Below are 21987 nucleotides of genomic sequence, written 5' to 3' on the forward strand. Positions count from 1 at the left end.
CCAAATACTAATGATTTACTGAAGAGCCTAAAAGATATGTATTGAAATGAGAGGGGGGGAAAAATTCTGCCAAGCTGTGCTTTAGATAAGCTCTAAAAGGTGTTTTTTCTGTCTCTGCTAACAAGCTGACACGATGCTTAGAAAGCCTCATGGGTTGTCTACGGTGAGTGAAAGTATTTGGATTTTATTGTGGTAAATTTGGTTTTGGTTTGTGTTTTGCTGTCACCTGGAAGATTAAGTCTGCTCTGAAGCATTCATGTTTCCTGGGGGACAAAGGACTGTTTTGTGACCAGCTCATCAGAGAAGTTGGCAAAGTGTCCGCGGTGCCATTTGAGATGGCGTCAAAGCTCCATCCGGAGTGCGCTGCCAGATTCATGCTTAATGGATTTCAAACATTGCATGATGACTGTCTCGTAAACCTAGAGTGAAACTGTCTTTTTGGTGTTAACTTAGTAAACGTTCAGTTCTTTCACAAAAAACCACTGAAATAGCTGTAAATTTCTTCCTTCCAGATCTATCTCTCCCAGACTCCTCTGTGTCCTAACCCTGTGTTTGACCTGATGCTGAAATGTTGGAGCAGGGATATAAAAGATCGTCCCACTTTTGACATGATTCACCACTTCCTGCTGGAACAAATGGAATCAAACATTTGACTCCAGAGAAAGAGACGAACTGTTGAGAACAGAGTGCCTTTGGTCTCTCTTTGCCTGTACCTCACGGGAAGATGGTCAGGCCACCTTGCTCTCCTCCCCTGGCTGGACCATATTTAAGTTGAGATGTCCATGGCAGCTGCTCATTCTATTGGCCATGGTCTGACACACAGGACCAGAGGATCTCATTTGGTTGACAAATCATCTCCTCTTCTGAATCGTTTCCTGGGAATACTGTGAGAGGGGTTTTACTAGATACCCGTACACCTTTGGGCAAAACGAATGAGTAAAACTTGGAGGGACTTGGAGCTTTCTCCTGGGTGGAATACAAAGCTACCGGCTGGTGAGAGCGCTACCACTCACGACCAGATTTCTAGAAGTAAAGACTTCGGTCATCTAAAACTATTCCATTAAATCAAATGGAAGTCTTGTGCACATTAGCAAGTGTTTCTGTACGCTCTTGCTTCAGACAATATGTATAGTGAGAGACTAGAAATGTCTAGAGCTAGGAGGTGGTGTAACGGACTTGAGAACTGACGGAGCATTTAGCAACCCTTTGGAAGTAACGCTACCAGGGTCTACGGAGGATGCTGATACAAGAGTCCAAGATAATGTTCTTTTTTCCTGTGGTTGTTAAGCACTGCTTTTGTTATATATGTGCGTTTTCCCCACACTGGATTTTTTTTTCTAGAAAAAAAAATTTTGAAAATGAATGTTAAAGGTCATAGGAAGGTTACTGCCGTAGAAGATCTTCTTTTGGCCTACAAATTAAGGCTAGGGTAGGGAGTTTGTATTGAAAAGTAGCTGATACTGTACTACTGTCACTATGTAGATTTATTAGCCTAATGAACTTGTAGCCACAATGGACTGATGTGCAATTAATCCTGTATAATTACCCATTAATATGAGATCTCTAAGTCAATGCTGTTACATGTGCAGAGGGAACTTAGATTTGGTGAAGCAGAATGGCTGAGAGCAGAACCCGCTATGTCACTTGTAGCTCACGTGAGAGGAAAAGGAGCAGAGTACGGGTCATCCCCTGGCACACGCGTGTGCACAGACACAGATACGTCTGTCAGCGTGAGCGGTTCCTCTTAGACCTGCAGCAGGGTTAGTGCTGTCGGCCAGGCAGATGTGCTTTGGTCCAGGCTCCGTTGTCACAGCGATCAAACCTGGCAGCGGGAGATGGGGGTGACGTATCCTCTTAGTTGGGGATTGTGTTTTATTTCGGATGCTCCCTGCACAGTGCAAGACCATTTACTCATTGGACTTGGGGTTGTTTTTTGTTTGTCGTGTCACAAACGGCTCATTCTCTGGAGGGTTTTAGAGGGCTCTGAAATCCATTTGGAGTGAGTTAGAGAACTCGGCTCATTTCTACAATAAATCCATTGTGGATTTACCAGGTGCCTGGGGAATACTCTGCTATTCCCTCTCTAATCGTTTAGCCAGATCCTTAGGACCAAACCAAGTAGTTCATAAGCTGGGAGAAGATGAAAGCTCAGCACTTGACTTTTTTTTTTTAAACAGCATCCAGCATAGCATATATTTCCAGTAAAAATTATAAAGATAATTTTTATTTTAGCCACAAGCGTAGTATGACTGGCTGTTTGTGCTATGAGTTCTGTAAGAGGGCACTGCTGAGAGAATGTCAAAACAGTTATAATAGGAGGATGATTGTTATGTTGAAAGAAAAAAGCCTGCTTCTGAGTTGGCAGATGCCAGGATGGAGTGCGGCGTGGCTGTGTCCGCTCCCTGGGCAGGGCGTACTCCATCGGGAAGCTCCCCAGTTGCAGCTCACTTGGTAGGACTGTGCCCAGGTTGTGCTGCTGCAGACCCGGGGCGGGGTTCCTGTGGCTGTGCATAGGTGTCTCCATCCGAGCTGGTCCTCTGAGCCCCTTTTACGTGCTAAGGAGCCAGAGGGTCCAAGTCTTCTCGTTTCCCTGCAAGGGCTACGTGGGCTCACGTGAATCTCGCCCCCAAATGGGTTTTGTGTTTTCCCCTTTGAGTAGAGGGGCCCAGAGTGAGCTGCCATTCCACATGTGTGCTGTCTGTCCGGAGCTGGGTGGTGGGAGTAAAGGCCAGCGTGGTCCTGCTGCAGCCTGCTGGGCACTGGTGGCTGGCAGACCACACGCTGGTTGTATTTCTGGAATATTTCTACTCTGTCCCAGAAAACGTACCCAGGTCACATGCAGCCATGCGCATGATCTCCTGCACTTCAGAGTTTAGAGATACCAGAGTGCTTAATGTCACCTGGATGGGCTTTGTACTTCTGTTACGTCAGGATGTGCTGTTCCTCCGCTGACATGTTGACATACGAAGTTTCTCTCATATCAATAAATTCTAATGATAACCTTGACGAAAGTGAATTTCTACTTTTTCACCCAGGTGTCTGCGCTGAGGACAGAGATCCTGGTGTGGTTGTTCAGTAGCTCTTTGGTTTGTGTGTGACCCCCAGGTTTGGAAGGAGCAGCCACTGGCTGTTTAAAGGGATGAGTTTTGAAGGGAGTGCTGGGGAGGGGCTGGTGGGACCTGGATCAGTCTGGGATCGTTGTTTGGGGCTGTGAATATGGTGCTGCATTTCAGTAACAATTTTTATGTCTTCATGTTAAAATCAGAAGATCTGGGCTGGGAGGAACCTTTCTATGTCTCTTATAAAATTGTCTACTGAAAGCGGAGCCAACTTTAGAGCTCCATTTGGGTGCTCTGGGCTTTGAAAATCTCCAAGGATGGAGATGCCACCACTTCCCCTCACTCTGTCCCAGGGCTGTGCTGCTCCCATGGAGGAGAATTTTCTCCCTATGTCCCGTGGGCCTTCCCCTTGCTGCATTTTGTGTCTCTTACCTCTGTGTCTTGCCCTGTGCACCTCTGAGCAAAGCCATCATCCCCTCACAGCCCCATCCACCCTGCAGACCTGGAGAGGTCTGCCCCTGATTAGAGCTTAGATGTTTGGACCACCTCAAATTTATTTATAAAGGGCTGGAAGTTCCAGATCTGAAAGTGTTTAGGCACCAAGGGCAGCATTTTTATGTCCTCAGATACAGTTTTGGGTGGAGTGTAGGCACCAAGTGCATGTGAACAACCCTTGTATACTCTGCTGCTTAGTAGCTTTGAAACCTTAAAATGATTCTGCTAGCCATGTGGCTGGGCTCTTCAAGGCCATAGGAGGATTCTGGCAATGAACCAGGTTTGCTGCTGCAGTTGTAGTTGATGGAGATGACGCTGGTGTGAACAGGCACAGTGGTCTTCAACTTGAGGATGTACTGGCCACCCGTGGCCACTGGGTAAAGAGGAGACCCATGTTCTGGGCCTGCCTTCAGCTGGGGGGGTGAAACCCACCGCGCACACGACAGCATGACCAGGCGGCGTTGGGAGTGGGAGCAGCCTTCATCCTGCATGAAGCCAGGCAGCGAAAGACTGCGTCCTCAAACAGCCCGCCCGGGGGGCAGCGAGGGAGCGGGGGGTTGAGCCCCACACTGCAGCGCGGTGAATTCCTTAACTTCTGCCTTGAGGTTTACTCGACAGAAGCACGTGCATGTAGCCCGGTGTGCACAGGCAGCGTGGCCTGGCCGTGCGCGCGCTGCACCAGTGCCCAGGGCTCGCACAGCCAAGTTGTGCGTGTTGGATGTGAACTGCACCACAAACGTGTATTTGTGCTGGGGCCGCTCGTGGGGAACACCTGGTGCTGCTGTCCCAAGGGCTTTGAGCCTTCAGGAAACCTGACAAATGTTATAAAATCTCCGTGCTCATCCAAAATTTCTGGGGGGGGGGGGGGGAGTGTGCTGCAGGTGGAACTGCTGTTGGGTACCAGCATCACTCCTGGCAGCAGCGCAGAGGTTTCCTGGGCGACTGCATCCTGCTTTATCTCCTTCCTCCCACTGCTGCCATGAGAGCTGCCGCATCGCCATGGCAGCCCTGAAGGAAAACAACCTCCTCCCTCCCAGTCCGTACTATATCCCCGGGTAGTTCTGAAGTTAATCCAAAATGTCTGTTCATTTCCAATGCAAATAGCTCCGCTTGGGATCATGTAGTATTTGATTCATGATACTTTGGGTTGTTTTTTTTTTAAACATACTATTAAATATTCCAAGTAACAGTGCTTCGAAGAAGACGGAGCTCCAGGGTAAGCAGTGCTACCTGATACCAGGGTATAATTAAGGACCATACCATAGCACATTGAGGGTAAAGTAAAAATTGTTCTTTTCCCCTCTTTTTTTTCATTTGTTTTGAGCTGCCAAATGTTACCAGGGCTGCTGCGCAGGGTTTGCTTTCCAAACTGTCCTAAGTTTTGCATCAAAGATGTTTGAAGGTCTCCTTTGATTAAATATTTGCATAGACATGATACGGTCTTGTCAAGTTGGTTGGGGCACAGTCCAGCTGCCAGAGCAGAGCTCTTTGAAGAAGGCAGCGACTCTGGGTGCTGGTGATCTAAATTGATGTGTGGTTAGATGTATTCCCTCCCGCAAAAAAAAAAAAAAAAAAAAAGCTTTTTGGAACATTCTCCTCTAAAGGCTTAGAAAGAAGAAACCAAGCTGTCATGGGTAGGAGGTGATGTGGTGTTGGTTAGAAGGTGAGACATGAACAGCAGAAGTAAGTGGATGGGCTTTGTGGTGAAGGAGTTGGGGAGGGGTCCCCGGTGACCCCTGCTGAGAAGTGACACTAAACGGGCTGGGAAGGGCTGGATGGCCGCTGGGGGGAAACAAGCTCCTGTTAGTACAAAACCACTGGGGTTAGTCCAGCCTGAGGGCTGACTCTGAGGGGCATCAGGGCGACCTCCCAGGGTGCAGGGGCTGGCGATGGACCAGGCTGCCAACCTCGGCGCAGGGGCAGGAGGCAGGCAGGTCCCAGGCTGCAGGTTAAGGAAGGAAACGCGCTCCACCCTTCACGATGCTCCTGCGGTGACGATGGGATCAGTCCTTCCCATTACAGCAACACGCAGGATTTTTCCATTCCTGATCCCCCTATCCTCCAACCTTACATAAGCTCTGGGGTTGGGGTTTTTTTTAACATGTTTTTGCATTGCTGCGGTTGTCTGAACGATGTGAGTGTTACTCCGTGCATGCTGTCACCCTGTCAAAGCTGTGCGCTGACAGTGGCTTGGGAAAGATGAGTAACAGCAAGGAGGGAGCTGTGGCAGGGCTGGCACCTCCAAAAGCCTCAGGACTTTCCCCTGCCTGCTCCTGCCTGCAGGCAGCTCCCCCAGGAGCAGGGAATACTGACAGCAGCCAGGGCTGCTCCTCTCTGGGTTGCTGCTTTGGCCGCTGAAAGCAGGAGGAATCGGAACCGAATTGCGCTACTGCTTTTTGCAGCGCCTCGCAGGCTGGTAGCGTCACCCCGAGCCCCTGAGGAAGCCCCCATGGGTGGCTGCGGGTGCTGCTTTGCATCTGCTTTGGGTGGCTGAGTGCAAGGTGGAGCTGCCTCGAGGCCCTCACCGAGCCCAGGCTCCGCTCCTGGCAGGAGGCGAGGGAAGGTGCCTTGTCACAGCGTCTCACCAGTTGTCCCGTGTGCTGTAGCCGGCCGTGCCGGTAAACCCACAAACACAACCAGGACGTCAGAACAGGTTGCTGTGGTTCAGGTGGAGCGATGGTCACAGCCAGGGCTTTGCAATGCCACCGCGGTTGCTTGAGAGCATCGGGAAGCCAAGCCCCACGTGCGGGATGGTTTGGGAAGGACTTGGTGGGCAGAGAAGGGGTAAACCCCGGGGTGCTGGGCAGCGGGCACAGCCCTGCCTGGCTCTGCGGGACCGGGAGGGGTGCGGAGCCCAGCGAGGACGGGCCCAGGGCCAAGGCTGTTCCCGGGCGATCAGGAAGGCAGAGCAGGTTTGGGTGACGCAGCCTGGGGAGCGGCGATCGCAGAGATACGGCTGAGTAAGAGGAGAGTGAAATGGGGCTCAGCCTTGGGAAAGCAGGTTGCTCACCGCTCAGCAGCGAGGTTTGGGGTCAGCGGTGGCACGAACTACAGAGATGGGGGCTCCCTCCAGTTCTTAATCAAAATACCCAGCAGGAGGAGGAGAAACAGCCCTGCTGAGACCGGTCTCTTCCCCATGCGCCAAGGCTTTTACTGGTAGCACCTGTAATTCACTTTGCAGCAGATCCCTTCTCCATAAACCCAGACTGACTTGCCTGAGCTCCTCAGATTACCTCGCTTTTAATTGCTCATGAATTGAATCCTTTCTCAGCCCTACCATTATTTTGCTCATGATCAAAATTCCTCCAGCCATCCTGTAATTATTGGGCTATGTCATTTGTGCTCTTGCTCAGCTTTATCGTCCCGGTGTAGCTTCCCCGTGTTGCAAGACTTGCTGAAAATAATCCATGGGGACGAGCCACTGAGCTCCTCTGGCAGCTGCTGGTGAGAGATCCTGCATGCAAAGTGGGAAAAGTTGCCAAATGTAAATGCACAGCTCTGCTCGCTGTTGTTTAAAGTATTTGGAAGGGAAAGGACTTACTCATCATCTTATGATCCTCATGCATCATCTGGCTTTATCCCCAGATATGCAGTGGGCTCATTGAATATTTCTGTCCGTGCATTGCAACTGGCAGCTCTACCTTTCTTTGGTGGTGGGATAACATCGCCATTAGGAAATCCGATGCTGGGAATAGCTGAAGTTTCTGATCTGTACTGGTGGACTCGGGAGGGGAGCCAGAGCTCCAGCACCTGCCCTACCCTGGGCCACCAAAAAATTGCAATTGCCTGTCCCATGCCACAGGGAGCGGAGAGGCAGCATGCCGTGACACACCCCACGCAGGGGTCCCAAAAAATGGAGCGATGCTTGTTCCTGGGGCTGAGCAGCCACCTGCCTGCCCATGCCTCTCCCGTGCAAAGCAGGGCCTGGGGGGGCTGTGAGCCCCATCCCGCTCCTTGCTAGAAGGGTACGGAGCAGAGAGGTTTGGAGGGTTCAAGCAGCCATTTGTCTTTATTTTTGAGTTTCAGTATTGAACAAGGGACACTGGGAAATTCCCAGTAACTCACAGTGTTTTAGAACGGGGTGGGGGATTACAAGATTGAAAGCTGAGGTGTGTTGAACTGGAAATACTGGAACTGGAGAGCTGTTGGTGTCAGCGCTGTCCAAGTGCCTGCAGCCCATGCTGTGCTCCCGCTGTACGTTTTCCCATCCCCAGGTGCCGCTTCAGCCGCTCTCCCTGACCCCATCCTGTATTTCTCCATGAACCAAAGCACAAGCCCGTGCCTATACACGCCTGTAAATCTATGAGCCAGTTTTCATGTGAAAACACGCATGTGTGAGCACACACAGACCTGCCTGGCTGCACACGCAGCCGCACGCACCTCCTGGGTGCTCCCCTCGTGCCGCTGCTCCAGCGGTGTCAATTCATTCCCAGTCGCTTGCAGATCCCGGCACGATCCCCTTCCCTCGCTCGTGTGCTCCTGGCCTTGCCAGTGCACAAAAACTTTGGAGCAGGTCACCCTGCCCGTGGATGCTCCACATGCCATCTCACTGATGGCTCTGTTTTGGTTTCCTTCTCAGCTGCCAGGGCTTTGTCCCTCAGTACGGTTCCTGGTTTGGAGAAACCGTTGGCAAAAGCCGGTGCTGCCTGCTGATGGACCCTGGCGTTGGGAAGAGCCCCTGCCCCTTGCTGGCAGCACTGCGCCGGCAGAAGTTCATCCAGCGGGACAAAGCGCTGTGCCCGGGGTTCTCCCCGGCCGTCCAGGTGAGCAGACCCCGGGTCTCATCCCTTCGCTCTGCTAACGAGCACAGGGTCAATCGTGAGCAGGGGGGGTCTGTGCCCATCCTTGGTAGGCTCCTGGGGTGAAACGGGGGGGAGGTTCCATGGAGCAATCCTGGCTCTGGTGCAGGAGCATGGACACCTGAGAGCAGCACTGCTGTGGAGCTGGACCACTCGCCCCCAGCTGTTGGGCACAGGGCATCCGCTGGAGTGGAGAGGAGAATGTCAGTTCGCAGGTAACTTAGATGAGAATAAATGATTTTAGGGCACACTATAAACTCACTTCCCAATTCTTCTCTATTCCTTTTGTGATTTAACCCCAGCCAGCAATTCAGCCCCACACAGCTGCTTGCTTGCTCCCCTGCAGCAGGATGGGGGAGAAAATCAGAGGGGTAGAAGTGAGAAAACTCATGGGTTGAGATAAAGAAAGCTTAATAATTGAAATAATAATAATGAATAATTGTAATGAAAAGGAAAATAACAAAAAGAGATAAATAAACCTCATGAAAGATAAGCAATGCAAATGAAACCAGTTGCTCACCAGCAACCGGCTGATGCCCAGCCAGTCCCCTAGCCCCCACCCCACCCCCCCCATTTTATCATTGAGCATGACACCACATGGTATGGTACATCCCTTGGGCCAGTGGGGTTGGCTGTCCCGGGCATGTCCCCCCCAGCCCCTTGTGCCCCCCAGCCTGCTCGCCGTGGGGTGGGGTGAGGAGCAGAACAGCCCTTGGCTCTGGGTGAGCAAAAGCATCCCTGTGTGATCAGCACAAACCTACAACACAGCCCCTATAGCTACTGTAAAGAAAATTAATTCTGTGCCAGCCAAAACCAGCACAACTCCACAGGCTGAAATCCGTCCCTGCGGGGCAGGTCGGCAGCCACCCCCCGGTGCAGGGCTGCTCCCGCTCGGAGCTCTCTCGCAGCCTGTGGTTCGTTTTGCATCCTGCTGCTCCTGCCCCGGCAGCAGGGCTGGGGTGCCCTTCCCTTCCCTTCCCACCTTCCCCGCTTCTGCTGCTGGGCCCCGTCTCCTCCCTGATACCGCGACGTGCTCATGGAGATTCCCAGCACTGGGAATCTGTGGGAATCTCCTGCCAAGTCCCAGCCCTTCTGGGCAGGGAGCCTAGTCCTTGCAGAGCAGACCCGAACGGGGCCAATAGCAGCAGCAGCCGCACCATGATCCCAATCAGCCCCAATTAATAGACTTGCTGTCCATTGGAGACGCGTTTGCCATGTGCCATATCTCATGTCTAAGCTGTAGGTGCTGCGGCTGCCCTGCTCGGTGGGAGCGAGTCCTCTCCTGGCCAAACGCAGGGGTGACGTGCCCGGATGGAACCTGGGTCTTCATTTCCCTGGAGATGGCCACGCCAAAGCGATGCTTCCCCATTTCTTACTGAGAATTTGTGCCACGCAGCTTCTTGGAAACTTTTGGCCTTTCTGTTCATCCTAACCCTGTTTTCCAGGATCTAGGTCTCCGCTGCACAGGTGGTGGTTACAGGTTTCATTCCTGGCCATTTACATTTGCATTTCCTTGGACTAAAATATAGTTGGGATGGACCCAACTAACCAGTTGACCTAGTTGCTGTCTCTCATTATCCTGTTGTCATTCTTGTTCTCTCCCCACCAGCCTTTAGGTCATCTGGCAATGTTTGCAGCTGGGAGCTCATGTTTGCTGCTCGCTGGTGAACCCCTGAAGACCGTGGCTGCAGGGAGCATGCCTGCTGTGCTGATAACCCTTCATCAACAGCTCCTGCTGTTGAGCTGCCAGTGAGCGATCCCTTAAACTTGTCACTGCAAACTTCATGGGTACTGCCCGGCATCCTTCTGGGTAGCTGATGTGATGGAGATCAAAGAGCAGTGCTGGATCTGGGTGGTTGCCTGTAGCTAACTGGGTCTGAAGGCTTTTTCTGAAGGTCTGATCTTGATTAAGCCTTGTTGATGGGCATCAAGTATTTTGCTGGTTTCTATCAGCCGAGCCCCATGTTGCTCTCTGGCTAGAGGCGAGGTCAGGCTCTGCTGGTTGGGTTATGCTGGATCTCCGAGGGTGGCTGTGCTGGTGTTGAGGGGTTTATGGCACAGGCCAAGCAGCAAGTACCTGCTCCCTGGGAACCTGGACTGAAAACACGTGGAGATTTACTCAAATCAAATGCACAGCTTCTGACTTTTAATTTAGTGCCTTCCTGCACGACCTTTCTGAATTGATGTTTGCAAAACCCAAGGTCGTAAGAAAGAGCTCATGGATTTCTCAAGTACAAAACAACTTCTTTTTTCTTTTGCCTTTGGTTTGTGGGATAAAGAGGGTAGATGCAATATTTTCATTAATAATGAAGGAAGTACTAGGACAAACCTGCTTTAAAATTTGTACGCTGGATTGAAAAATTGCTTTCATCCAGGATTTGTCTTTCCTTTGTTGCTAGCCTAACACTTGCTAATTCAATTACATAGAGTGTATATACTATACAAAGTTTTATGCAGTATATATACTTTATAATACAATTATAAGCAGGTTGCCCGTCAGAAGTTTTATACTCCTGCAGAAAGGGGCAAATCTTGCTCTGTGCAGTTTGAGGGGGACAGGCTGTAATTCCCTGGGGCTCCCTGCAGATGAAGCCTCTGCTGGAAGTTGGTGTCTTGTCCATGGGGCTTTGCACTGTGGTGCAGATGTCCACCAAACACGAGGAGGTCAGGGGGAGGCAGTACTGACCAGAGGGCTGAGAAAAAATGACCTCTGAGAGCAAAAATGGAAGGAATCCTGTTTGTTTACAAAAAGACAAGACTGACATAGTAACAGATTTCCAATAAGGAAAAGGTTGTTGCAGGGCGTCAGAGCGATCATCCTCCGAAACCACCGAGGAGGGAGATATTGGTTCATTCTTGGCACAGAGCATGAGGAAGCACCAGGCTGGAGGAGCCGTATGGAGCCGGGGCAGCCACATCACGAGGTATTTTTAAGGGAAAGCTGGACAGAAGATGCCAAGCTCAGCTATTCCTGCGGAGTCTCAAGCCGCAAGGCTCTGTCCCTCGTTTGCAGTGGGGATATTTACCATACACTGGATATAAGACAGTTTTTTTTCCAGCCAGCATTACAGCGGACCTTTTCCTCGATGAGCAGCAACGATGCCAGCGCAAGAATTCCTTGGGGAGGTCTGTGTCTAGGGTGTGCTGACGCAGCCATGTGAAGAAAAGGATGTGTTGGGTTTGGGTTTTTTTCTTTTCCCCCTTCTTTATAGCTTGGCTAATGATACTTTGCAGTTTAGGCATTGCTTAAATAAGTTCTTGAATGTCTATTTGTGCGGATTTCCAGACGGTTTGTGGGACAGGCACTCGCAAGATGCAGTCGCAGCTGTGGGATGCTGTTGACCTCCAGGCTCCCTTCCATCACTACAGAGGGGGGGGGGGGGGTCCGAGGCCCAGTGCAAGGGGAATCCCTCGTCCTCTTTTGGCCACTCCTGTCTCTTAACTCGGTGTCTGTCCTGCAGGGTACTTTCCCCGTGAGAAAAGCTGGGGCTGCAACAAGCTTTCCTGACCCCGACCTTAGGCCAAAACCTCCCGTGCTAGGGCTAGCAGAGGAAGAACTGATGGTGATGCACATGGACCCCGTGCCCTAGAACCACCCTGACCAGTACAACCCAAGGACATGACTGCCTCAGAGGTGCTCACAGAGGATTTCACACCATCCTGCATCTGAGGAGCAGGAGTAGCGACTGCCCGAGCTAACCCTGGCAGTGGACAGGGAAAAAGGTGTTGACGTGGCCGGCTGAGCCGTGCCCGGGCAGGGAGCAAACCGGTAAGTGGTGCTGGGTGAAGAAGGTGCCTGGGCAGGGATGCTGCAGCGGAAGGGTGGGGGGTCGGGGACTGGTGGGCACGGAAGGGATCCCCTTGGTCCAGGGGTGTGAAGAGGGACTTTCATACAGACGTGGAGGGCAAGGACAGAAAGTTTAGGGTAGAGAAATCTCAGACACGTGAATATTTCTAGCAGCAGCAACTCTACTGCGTCTTCAGGAAATCGTGATCATTAATCACTCTTCCTAATCAAAATGGCTTAACTTCTCATTTGGTTGAGTTGTAGCTCCAAATCCCAGTCGTCAGGTCTTGCGTTATGCTGTGCTGCACAGCCAGGGTTGCGTTTCCTCGGGGTGGACGGGGAGCCAAGCCCTGTCACTGCGGCCCTCCTCCTCCTCCTCCTCCTCCTCCTCCCGGCACCCTGGGCCGTGTGCTCTTGACTTCTCCCACCTGCATTTCCCCCGTCATTCTCCCTGGTTTAAGCCCGGGATTTGCCCATGGAGCTGGGCGCTGCTCGGCACGGCTGGCATCGCTCAGGCTGACGTGTCGGAGCCCCTCATCCCTACGGAGCCAGGGACAGCGCTGGGTGCGCTCCAGCCAGCCGAGCCTCTGCAAATCCCCTGAAGGCAGAGATTAGAGATTTGACGTACTGAGTCAAAAGCTGGCTTGGGTGTAAATCCCAAGAAGGGGCATTCCTGCTCTGAGAAACAGATTTACAGAGGAGCTCAGTGCCCAAAGCTCCCCTTGTTCTCCCTGGGGATTTTGCAAAACCTCTGCCGACAGAGAGCTCATCTGGTAATTTGACTTCAGCAGAAATTCTTGGAGTAGTTCTTAGTGTAAAGCTGGGAAGAAATGAAAATGGCAGTTGCCGTTCACAGGTTCTGCCAGTGGTTTAAGCGATGCAGCCAAAGGAAGAAGCAGGTTTTACTGGTGTTTATTTTATTTCTCCTTTTATTTTGAGCCCATGAAAACTGATGATGTGACACTGCCAGGAGCAGCTGAAACCCTGGCTACAGAGCAAGGTAATCTGTTACCGAGGCTGGATGCACCAAATGTGATCCGACAGAAAGTCATTCCAGGTAAAAGAGCAGGAGGTTATGCACAGCACGAGTCCACCTCGGAAGAAATTGTGTCACCCTTCTCCCCCATGGGGAAACCTCAGAGACATTGCCCAGGTGCTCCGGCTCATCTGGACACTTTGGTATGGATCCAAGGGTGTGTCTTTGGGATGCTGTCACTCCCGTGGATCTCACACTGAGGGACACATGCCCATGGGTGGGTGGAAGGAATGCAGGAGCCACCTCAGATCCCTACAGCTGTGGGGCCAGGCTAGAAGATGCTCCAGAAAGCAGAGAGATGGGTCGTGGGCTCTGCACCAACTGCAGCAGCTTGGTGAGTATCTGTTACCGTTGAGGGAGTTGTTTCTCTCCTAGAAATAAGATGCTTTTCTGAATTATCAAATCAACACATAGCGGTGCATTGCATCATCACAAACATATAAAACTCTGTCTTACGAGGAGTTACATTCCGTAACTTCTCCGCTTGCTCCAGAAGAGCGTTCCTCTGCAAGCAGCATCACGAAGGGTGACACACACACGGAACCCCCCTCTGAAGGGTACGACCCCAGCAGGAGGAACCTTGGCTTTGCAGCGAACCACAGCAAACAAAGGGGTTGCATATCAAAATATTTCAGTTGAAATGAAAAGGCATCACTGTTTTAGGATGCAGCAGACAAATCTCTCTCTCTCTCTCTCCAAAGCGTTCCTTTGGAAAGAGGGAGTTCTGGCTGCTTTTAGTTTGATTTACGTAATTTTATATAGTTTCTGTCTTAAAATGAGTGAGAATGCGTGGGATGGGCAGGGCAAAAGAGGAAGAAAGGTTGAACACCGGGTTGTCAGCCCCCAAACATGTATTAAATAATTGGGAAAGGATGTGACAGAACTGTTGGTGTAAAGAAAAGATGAGAAAATTAAATGTTTTTTCCATACCTTGTGGACACCAACAAAGATCAGTTCAGCCCACTGAGGTTTCCCCTGGGAATCGTAAGGCTCCTTCAGGAGGTGCCTCACATGTAAGAGTTAGTTTTACCATTTAAACAGATGAGGTTTCCCTTCCTATACACTGCCAAGGTTTTATATTTATTCCAGCCTCTTCCACTTCCAGATTGGTTGATCCATATCTGATACATATGTTCTCAAGCAGAAAATGTTCTCTTTTGTCTTTTACCAAAGGGTACGCTGGATTCATCCCCCGCCTCACCTGGATTAATGGCACAAACTACATCCAGGGTGTGAAGGAAGCAGTGGACGGGTTTGGCTGACACCAGGTAGATGATGTGCACAGATCTTACGTCAGCAGGATCATGTTGGTGTTGATTCGTCCGCGACACCAAAAGTGGTTCTGTTTTCAGTGGTAGTATTAGAACCGGGGTTAGAAGTACAAGCAAACCAAAGTGCTATTAGGCCACATGTTAAAAAAATCATGAGCAATTAAATTCTGTAACTTGTTTTCTTGGGACATTAAGGGAGGATAAATGAGTTCATAAAAAGATTAAGTAAATCTATTGAGGGTTGGATCAAGGGTGGCTATTAAAAATGTTGCTCTGAGTGCAGAAACACAGGATGCAGCTATCTGCGCTTCCCTCACACAATATATCATCTCGATCTGGATGGCAGTGCTGGATGGCTTCCTGGGCTGCTTGGATGGGTATTTTGCCCTTTTAATTGGTTGTAAGGCTTTTCGCTTTACGGACATAATTTGCCTTAAAGGGATCCAGATCTTCTTTCTCCTCCTTCTGGGAAGGATGCAGAAATATCCCTGCTGAAAAACTATTTTGTCCCCTTGCTGTAAGATCTCCTGTATAATCCTCCTACATGCGAAAATGAGATCGATCCCACAGTAGTTAATCGTTTGCATCCAAAGCTATGCGTTTCCTCCTGCTTCCCACATGGAGCCAGATCCCTGGGATGCAGCAGTGCCCGGTCCCGTGCTGGCGAGGGCAGATCAGCTCAGTGGCACAGCTGATTATAACAAGCAGGTTATAACGCTTCCAGCCCTTTCCCAGTGCTGGGATTCACTGCAGTGCCTTTGCCCCAGAGTGTAGACGTAGGAAAAAGCCCAGGACTGAGGATCCCAGCTCAGAGATGCTCAGCTGGGAAGAAATGACTCAGCAGGGAGAGCAGCGGGGCTGACATGGCAGCCTCATGCTTTGGCTGAAACCTATTTCCTTGCGCTGGCGTCCTCCTCCTTTCCTTCTGCTGTTAATAGGGATTGAAATGAAGTGAAGAGAGAAAACCCCAGGCATTATCAAAACTAAATGTGCTGTTTGTAAAGCCTTTCTGCCCCTGGTGCCTTAAGAAACGTCTGCCATGCAGCAAAGGCAAGGGAGGTGTTTCTCCATTGCAGGATTCAGCAGAATCCAGGCTCGCAGAGGTTAGCTGCAGCGCACCAAGCGCTGCAGGAATATAAGCACGCTAAAAAAAAAAAAAAAAAAAAAAAAAAGAAAAAAAATAATCACGCATGTTTCTGTCTAAGATGGCTTCTGACTTCAAGCCACTAATCTTCTGCCCTAAATCTCTGTTGCCCCAGGTGACATACTGGGATGTGCCATGGATCATTGCTTACTGTCTGCATCGGGCAAAATAATGCAATCCTCTCGCTTCAGTGCTGCGCTTGAGGAACTGCAGCAACCACTCCATCGCCCATCATCAAAGTGCTGCTGCGGCCCCATGGCTTGCTCGGCCCCGTGACCCCCCGTCCCTTCGCCACAGCAGCATCCTCAGGGGTTTTGCCTCTGGGGAGAGGTGCGGAGCTGCATCTCCATCCTCCAGCACAGCCAGTACCTGGGTCTGACCTGGGAGGGCAGGGGCAGCTCCAGGAGGTGATTTACACTCTCCCTTAACGCTCTCTAAGCCTTCCTGCCCCTCCTAGCCTGGGAATTACTGGCAAATCACCGGGTGGGACTCGTGGAAAAACAAACCTAGCTGAAGGGCTCACACCAAAACATGGATGTGCTGAGTCACGGCACAGGAGCAGACAGGGCATGTTTCCAGCACCAGCAGACACTGCTGGCTCACAGCCTGTCAAATGTAGGAGCGGGAGGTGGTTGGGGCATGCGGATGGTGCTCGAAGGTGCTGGATGCAGCCGGGCTGCAGAGATGCTGGAGGCTGCGCCACTGCTCCGAGTGCCTAAGGGCTTGCAGAGGCAGTGTGGTGCGGGGCTGCTGCCTGCACCTGTCCGGGGAAAAACTTTGGAAGCGGGAAAAGCGACAATGCAATGTAGCTCCTAACCAGAAAACCGAACTGGGAAGAGAATTACTTGACATTGGCTTAAATATTTTCTTTAAGGCAGAGTCAAAGCGTGTGACTTTGGTAAAACCAATGTGCTTTAAAATGAACTGTGCTGTGTTGCTGGGGTTTATTTTTTTTGGTGTTCCAATTTTTGCAGAGAAACCCAGCTTGCAGCTTTGGGAAGAGATTCCCCCAGACGTACTGGCCAAACAACAAAGTTTACACCAGTGCTGGACTGGTACCTTCCTACAAAGGCTTCATACCAGGCAAGTTTATCAGCTGAGTGAAAATGAAAGTCACTAATTATTGTCATTAAGCAGCACTGTTATTAGCTGTAGTGTTGTAGATGTGAACAATTACTGAAATGTTCCACACGGGTAGTAGATTTTTTTGAAAAACTTTTTTCCCGCCCCAGTCTGTGCCAAGGTGCTGGAGCTGTGCCCTCCCCTGCCTTTCTGCAGGAGGGCACATCGCCCTCGCTGCCTGCCCGGGCTTGTGCAGAACGTTCCACTGGTTTCCAGCCCCTGAACCCTCCGCTAAAGCAGTGGAGGGTCAGTGACACACCCCCCCTGTTACACAGCTGCCCTGCAGTTTCTCTGTCAGGCAAGTGATGCTGTCCCCAAAAGCTTGAAGTCTGATAAAAAGCAAAAGGTAGATGATACAAAAGGGGTTGAGAAAGCAAAAAAAAAAAAAAAAAAAAAAAAAAAAGGCGGTGGGATGGTATTAGCTGTCAAGTACTGGCTACCCAGTACTGCCTAGTCCTTGTCAGTTGTTGGTGTTGCCTAAAAGAAGAGGTCTGAAGTAATTTTGTCTCTGTTAAGGGGGAATGTCTGCTCATGTGCCTGAAAGCATTAAGGTATCAGGCTAAAATTTCAATAAATCAGCAAGTAATATTGCTGTCTGTGGCTACAGCAAAGTCAAGATCCCACAGCTCGGTAATGCGGGATGGGAAACCACGGAGATAAGCTAGAAACAGCCAGTCTCATAGCTTGTGCTTCATGCAGTGCGGAGGAGGAAAATGGTAGAAGACACAAAATGTTGTAGAAATGAAAGCAAAGAGCAGGAAACGGCTCTCCTGGCAGGGCTGGTGTTCGCGGGATTGAGCCCGGAGAGAAAAACGTTGAGGCTGAATGTGGCTCTGGCAAGGCTTGTATCAGGGGCACAGGAAAGCCACGCAGAAACAGTCATCAGGGGCTCGTGGGTGGAAGCATCTCATGTGCTGATGGGGAAAGGTGAGGCTGGACAGGCCTTCTGTGAGGGTCAGTATGTGCCTTCTGCTGCCTGTCACCACACTGCTGCCCTGGGGAGAGGCAGGGGCAGCTGCTGTCCCCGGTGCTTCAACCTCAACCCGTCCCCATCCTTGGTGCAGCAGCTCTGGGTGTCTCGTGGAAGAGCCCCCACTCGGGGTGCTTGCATCCTGGGCTGGATTGCCCAGAAGGGGCCGTGGTCATGCTCCACAGAGCTGTGCCTGCAAGCTAAAGCCCCCTGGAGAAAAGCTGTGATGAACCCGAGGGTAGGCTGGATTCCGGTGTTAGTACGGAGCCTGCGGGAAGCAGCGGGAGAGCGGCCGGAGCTCTTCAGCAGAGGGCCACTGCCCTAGTTCTGCCTGGTGGGTGATGCTGGGGGGGACACACCACCATCCTGCCCTCGGGAACTGACAGGCCAGGGACCCCGCCAGCTTCAGTGCAAGGAAAAGGAGGAAGAAAAAAAAAAACACCCTAAAACTGAGGACAAAAACTGCTTAAAAGTATTACTTAACACTAAAAATCTGTTGCTATCATTTTACCTATGGAAGTATCCTGCTGCATAGGTTCAAAACCACCTCTTTCTGCAGACAGACCGCTTTCCACCATCCCAAGAACCACCACAGTTAGTGCGACTTTAACTGCTCCAACCGGCTCAACTCTGGGAGGAGAAACCAATTTTTAAGACAGAAAAACCTTAACACAAGGTCCGTTACCATTCCTGAACAGAATTTCTTCCGCAGGAAAGCAGCCTACTATCTCCTGATCCAGCTGTTCGGAGTGACAGGTTTGTCACCTTGTGTAACGCTGAACAGATTTACTCTTTCCACAGGAAAAATTTGCTTTGCTAATGTAGGTTTTTCATGTGACGGAATAGCGCTACGTGGGATCAGGTGTTCAGTGCACTTCAAAAGCAGGGCTGCAGCAACACCCAACTGATCTCATTTTTAAAATCAGTAGGTAGAGGGTTTCAAAAAGTGACCCCAGATCTTCTGTGTCATTTGCCCTCGGCAGCAGGCGCTGCATGGTGTGTCACAGCTCTGGTGGCAGGCCACAGCTACCTGCTGGGTTTACGCTGCTGAGTAGCCGCAGTGGATCAGCCCAGCTCATCTTCGCCAGGAACACCCACCTGCACCATTTTGTTGTCCCGGCACCTGGGTTAAGCTGCAGCTCAGACACCTACACTTGAACCTCCGCTTCCATTCCGCTCAGGAGAGCCGCTCGGCTCCTGCCGAGTAAAGCCTGTAACAGGAGTCCACAGGCAGGTACCTAAATTTAGACACAGCTTGGAGCTGAATTCCATCCTACATGTGAAATGCCTCCCCCTCCACCAGTACACTCGATTATAAAGAAATACCAGCAGATTTCTTCAGTTCCCACACCACCAGGAGACAGTAGGACTGCCACCACATCCAGGGACACAAGCAATAGGCAGCCACCTCACTGGAAGGCAGGGAGAGCAGCGTGGTTGCCATGGGCAAGGTGGCAGGGCTCACACCAAGTCCATTATTTTTCTTTTCCAGACCTCTGACACACCCGCACGCTTACGTTTGGAAACGACCCCCAAAAACCTTACCAAAAGGAACAAAGGAGACTAGCTTCTGCACTGTGAAAAATGCTTTAATGGTGCCTGTACAGCATTTGAAGTGACTTTGAGACAGGAACACAACACAAAGAGAAATTTTGAATGGAAGAGTTCATACAGCTTTAAACAAAAGTGTTCAACAGGAACACAACACAGACAGAGAAATTTTGAATGGAAGAGTTCATACAGCTTTAAACAAAATTTACAGGTGTTCATCTGCATAGCTTTTACTCTGCCTCTTCCTCAACCTCCTCCTCAAACTCCCCCTCCTCCTCAGCTGTAGCATCCTGGTACTGCTGATACTCGGACACCAAGTCATTCATGTTGCTCTCAGCTTCTGTGAACTCCATCTCATCCATGCCCTCGCCAGTGTACCAGTGCAGGAAAGCCTTTCGGCGGAACATTGCAGTGAACTGCTCAGAAATGCGTTTGAACAGCTCCTGGATGGCTGTGCTGTTACCAATGAAGGTAGCAGACATTTTCAGGCCACGAGGTGGAATATCACAGACTGCTGTTTTAACATTATTAGGAATCCATTCGACAAAATAGCTGCTATTTTTGTTCTGAACATTCAGCATTTGCTCATCGACCTCTTTCATTGACATACGGCCTCTAAAAACAGCAGCCACGGTCAGATAGCGGCCATGACGTGGGTCACACGCAGCCATCATATTCTTTGCATCAAACATCTGCTGTGTTAGCTCTGGCACAGTTAAAGCACGATACTGCTGGCTCCCACGGCTCGTAAGTGGGGCAAAACCAGGCATGAAAAAGTGCAGTCGGGGGAAGGGAACCATGTTCACTGCCAGCTTCCGCAGGTCAGCATTAAGCTGGCCTGGGAATCGCAGGCAGGTGGTAACACCGCTCATGGTGGCTGACACTAAATGATTCAGATCACCGTACGTTGGAGTGGTTAACTTCAGTGTTCTGAAGCATATGTCATACAGGGCTTCGTTATCAATACAGTATGTTTCGTCTGTGTTCTCCACAAGCTGGTGCACAGAGAGGGTGGCATTGTAGGGCTCTACTACAGTATCTGATACTTTAGGGGAGGGTACAACACTGAACGTGTTCATAATTCGGTCTGGGTACTCTTCACGAATTTTGCTGATGAGGAGAGTACCCATGCCAGAGCCTGTACCACCACCCAGAGAGTGAGTAAGCTGAAAGCCCTGCAGACAATCACAGCTTTCTGCCTCCTTTCTTACAACATCTAACACGGAATCAACTAATTCAGCACCTTCCGTATAGTGGCCCTTTGCCCAGTTGTTTCCTGCTCCGCTCTGACCTGGAAGAGAGCCATTTTCATATTAGATTACGGTCACTGCTTCCTGCTTATTGCTCGCAAGCAAGGCTTAGGAGCATCGGGGCTGCAGAGAAATCCCTCAACAGCTTTAATTTTATCGAGCATAGAGCTGTGGCTTCACACAAGCACCTCCGCAACACCTCAGTACACAGAAGACATTCATGATCAACGACACAGCAGCCATTTAGCCTCCCCCGGTAGCACGGAGGGGGTAATGCCAGCCAGAAGAGCAACGACCTCTCGTGCCTCCTCGGGCCCGCACTGCTAGCAGGCACCACGGAGCCCCCGGGGGCAGCAAGACATCCCCCACCCCGCACACTGGGGTGCCATGAGGCAACAGGACACACCCCACCCCCTGGGGTGCCATGAGGCAGCAGGGCATCCTCGCCCCCCTGCCCTGAGGTGGCGTGAGGCGCAAGGACAACCCCCGCCCGGGGGTGCCGTGAAGCGGCAGGGCATCCCCCCACCCCACCCCCGCCCCGGGGTGCCGTGAGGCGGCGGGGCCCCCCCGGGAGCCCGTGCGGCGCCGGGGCCCTCAGTGCAGGGCCCGGCCCTGCCGCCCCGCCCCGAGCCGCTTGCTCGCCGCGTCCCTCCCCCGCTCCCGGCGCACTCACCGAACACGAAGTTGTCCGGCCTGAATATCTGGCCGAAGGGCCCGGAGCGCACCGAGTCCATCGTGCCGGGCTCCAGGTCCACCAGGACGGCGCGGGGCACGTACTTGCCACCTGCAAAACAGGGAGAAGCCGTCAAGGCGGCGGCGGGGGCGGCCCGGGGGTGGCGGCGGCGGCCCGGGCCCTACCTGTGGCCTCGTTGTAGTAGACGTTAATGCGCTCCAGCTGCAGGTCGCTGTCGCCGTGGTAGGTGCCGGTTGGATCGATGCCATGTTCGTCGCTGATCACCTCCCAGAACTGCCGGAGAAAATCGCGTCAGGGGCGGCTGGGCCGGGAGGGCTCCCCTCCCCCCACCGACCCCCCTCCTCCCGCCGCCCACGGCCCGGACCTTGGCTCCGATCTGGTTCCCGCACTGCCCGGCCTGCAGGTGCACGATTTCCCTCATGATGGCGAAGCGTTAGTCTCCCCCCTCAGCCCAACTGTCCTCCAACCGACTGACTGAGCGACAAGCAACGGCCACCCTTTATATAGCAGCGGAATGCGCGCGCAGCCTTCTTTTCCCTGCCCAGGCGGCCACCCGCAGCAGCTACTGGCTACTCGTAACGAGGCTCTACAAATAAAAAAATCTGGTTGGTTGGAGCGCTGTCACTCAAATCATTGGCTCCCGTTCGTTCCGCCCATCTGTCTGTTGATCTTACTGTTAGGCAACGGGGACCCGCGAATGCCCGCCTTACTCGCTCAGAACATCCCCGATTGGCTTAATTGAATGATTGATGTCGCACTTGATTGGCTGTGGGCCTCAGCGATGAGCTAACGTCATTTGATTGGGTGAA

The 21987-nt window shown here is 51.6% G+C and overlaps 3 protein-coding genes across 8 annotated transcripts in view; 2 read left to right on the forward strand and 1 right to left on the reverse strand.

The window, feature by feature from the left end:
• LOC308069563 (discoidin domain-containing receptor 2-like) overlaps positions 1 to 3011 on the forward strand; it is a 77785-nt gene extending 74774 nt beyond the window's left edge. For all 6 annotated transcript variants that reach the window (XM_080402054.1, XM_080402052.1, XM_080402057.1 and 3 more), the window contains one exon: positions 513 to 3011. In XM_080402054.1, coding sequence (XP_080258180.1) covers positions 513 to 653 — 141 coding nt within the window. In that variant the 3' untranslated portion in view covers positions 654 to 3011. The remainder of the gene's footprint in view (positions 1 to 512) is intronic.
• A 249-nt stretch (positions 3012 to 3260) lies between these two features.
• CIMIP2A (ciliary microtubule inner protein 2A) lies at positions 3261 to 19441 on the forward strand. The gene is made up of 3 exons (XM_080403087.1): positions 3261 to 13510; positions 14350 to 14428; positions 16520 to 19441. The coding sequence occupies exons 1-3, from the start codon at positions 13216 to 13218 to the stop codon at positions 16689 to 16691; spliced, it is 546 nt and encodes a 181-aa protein (XP_080259213.1). The 5' UTR covers positions 3261 to 13215; the 3' UTR covers positions 16692 to 19441.
• Positions 19252 to 21695, reverse strand: LOC308069571 (tubulin beta-4B chain). Its single transcript, XM_080402084.1, has 4 exons — positions 21543 to 21695; positions 21343 to 21451; positions 21158 to 21268; positions 19252 to 20525 (listed from the first exon to the last, which is right to left on the reverse strand). Exons 1-4 carry the CDS (start codon positions 21597 to 21599, stop codon positions 19465 to 19467), a joined length of 1338 nt encoding a protein of 445 aa, XP_080258210.1. The 5' UTR covers positions 21600 to 21695; the 3' UTR covers positions 19252 to 19464.
• Between the last annotated feature and the right edge of the window lie 292 nt (positions 21696 to 21987).

Source organism: Falco punctatus (assembly GCF_963210335.1).
Source record: "Falco punctatus genome assembly, chromosome: 9".
Lineage (NCBI taxonomy): Eukaryota > Metazoa > Chordata > Aves > Falconiformes > Falconidae > Falco > Falco punctatus.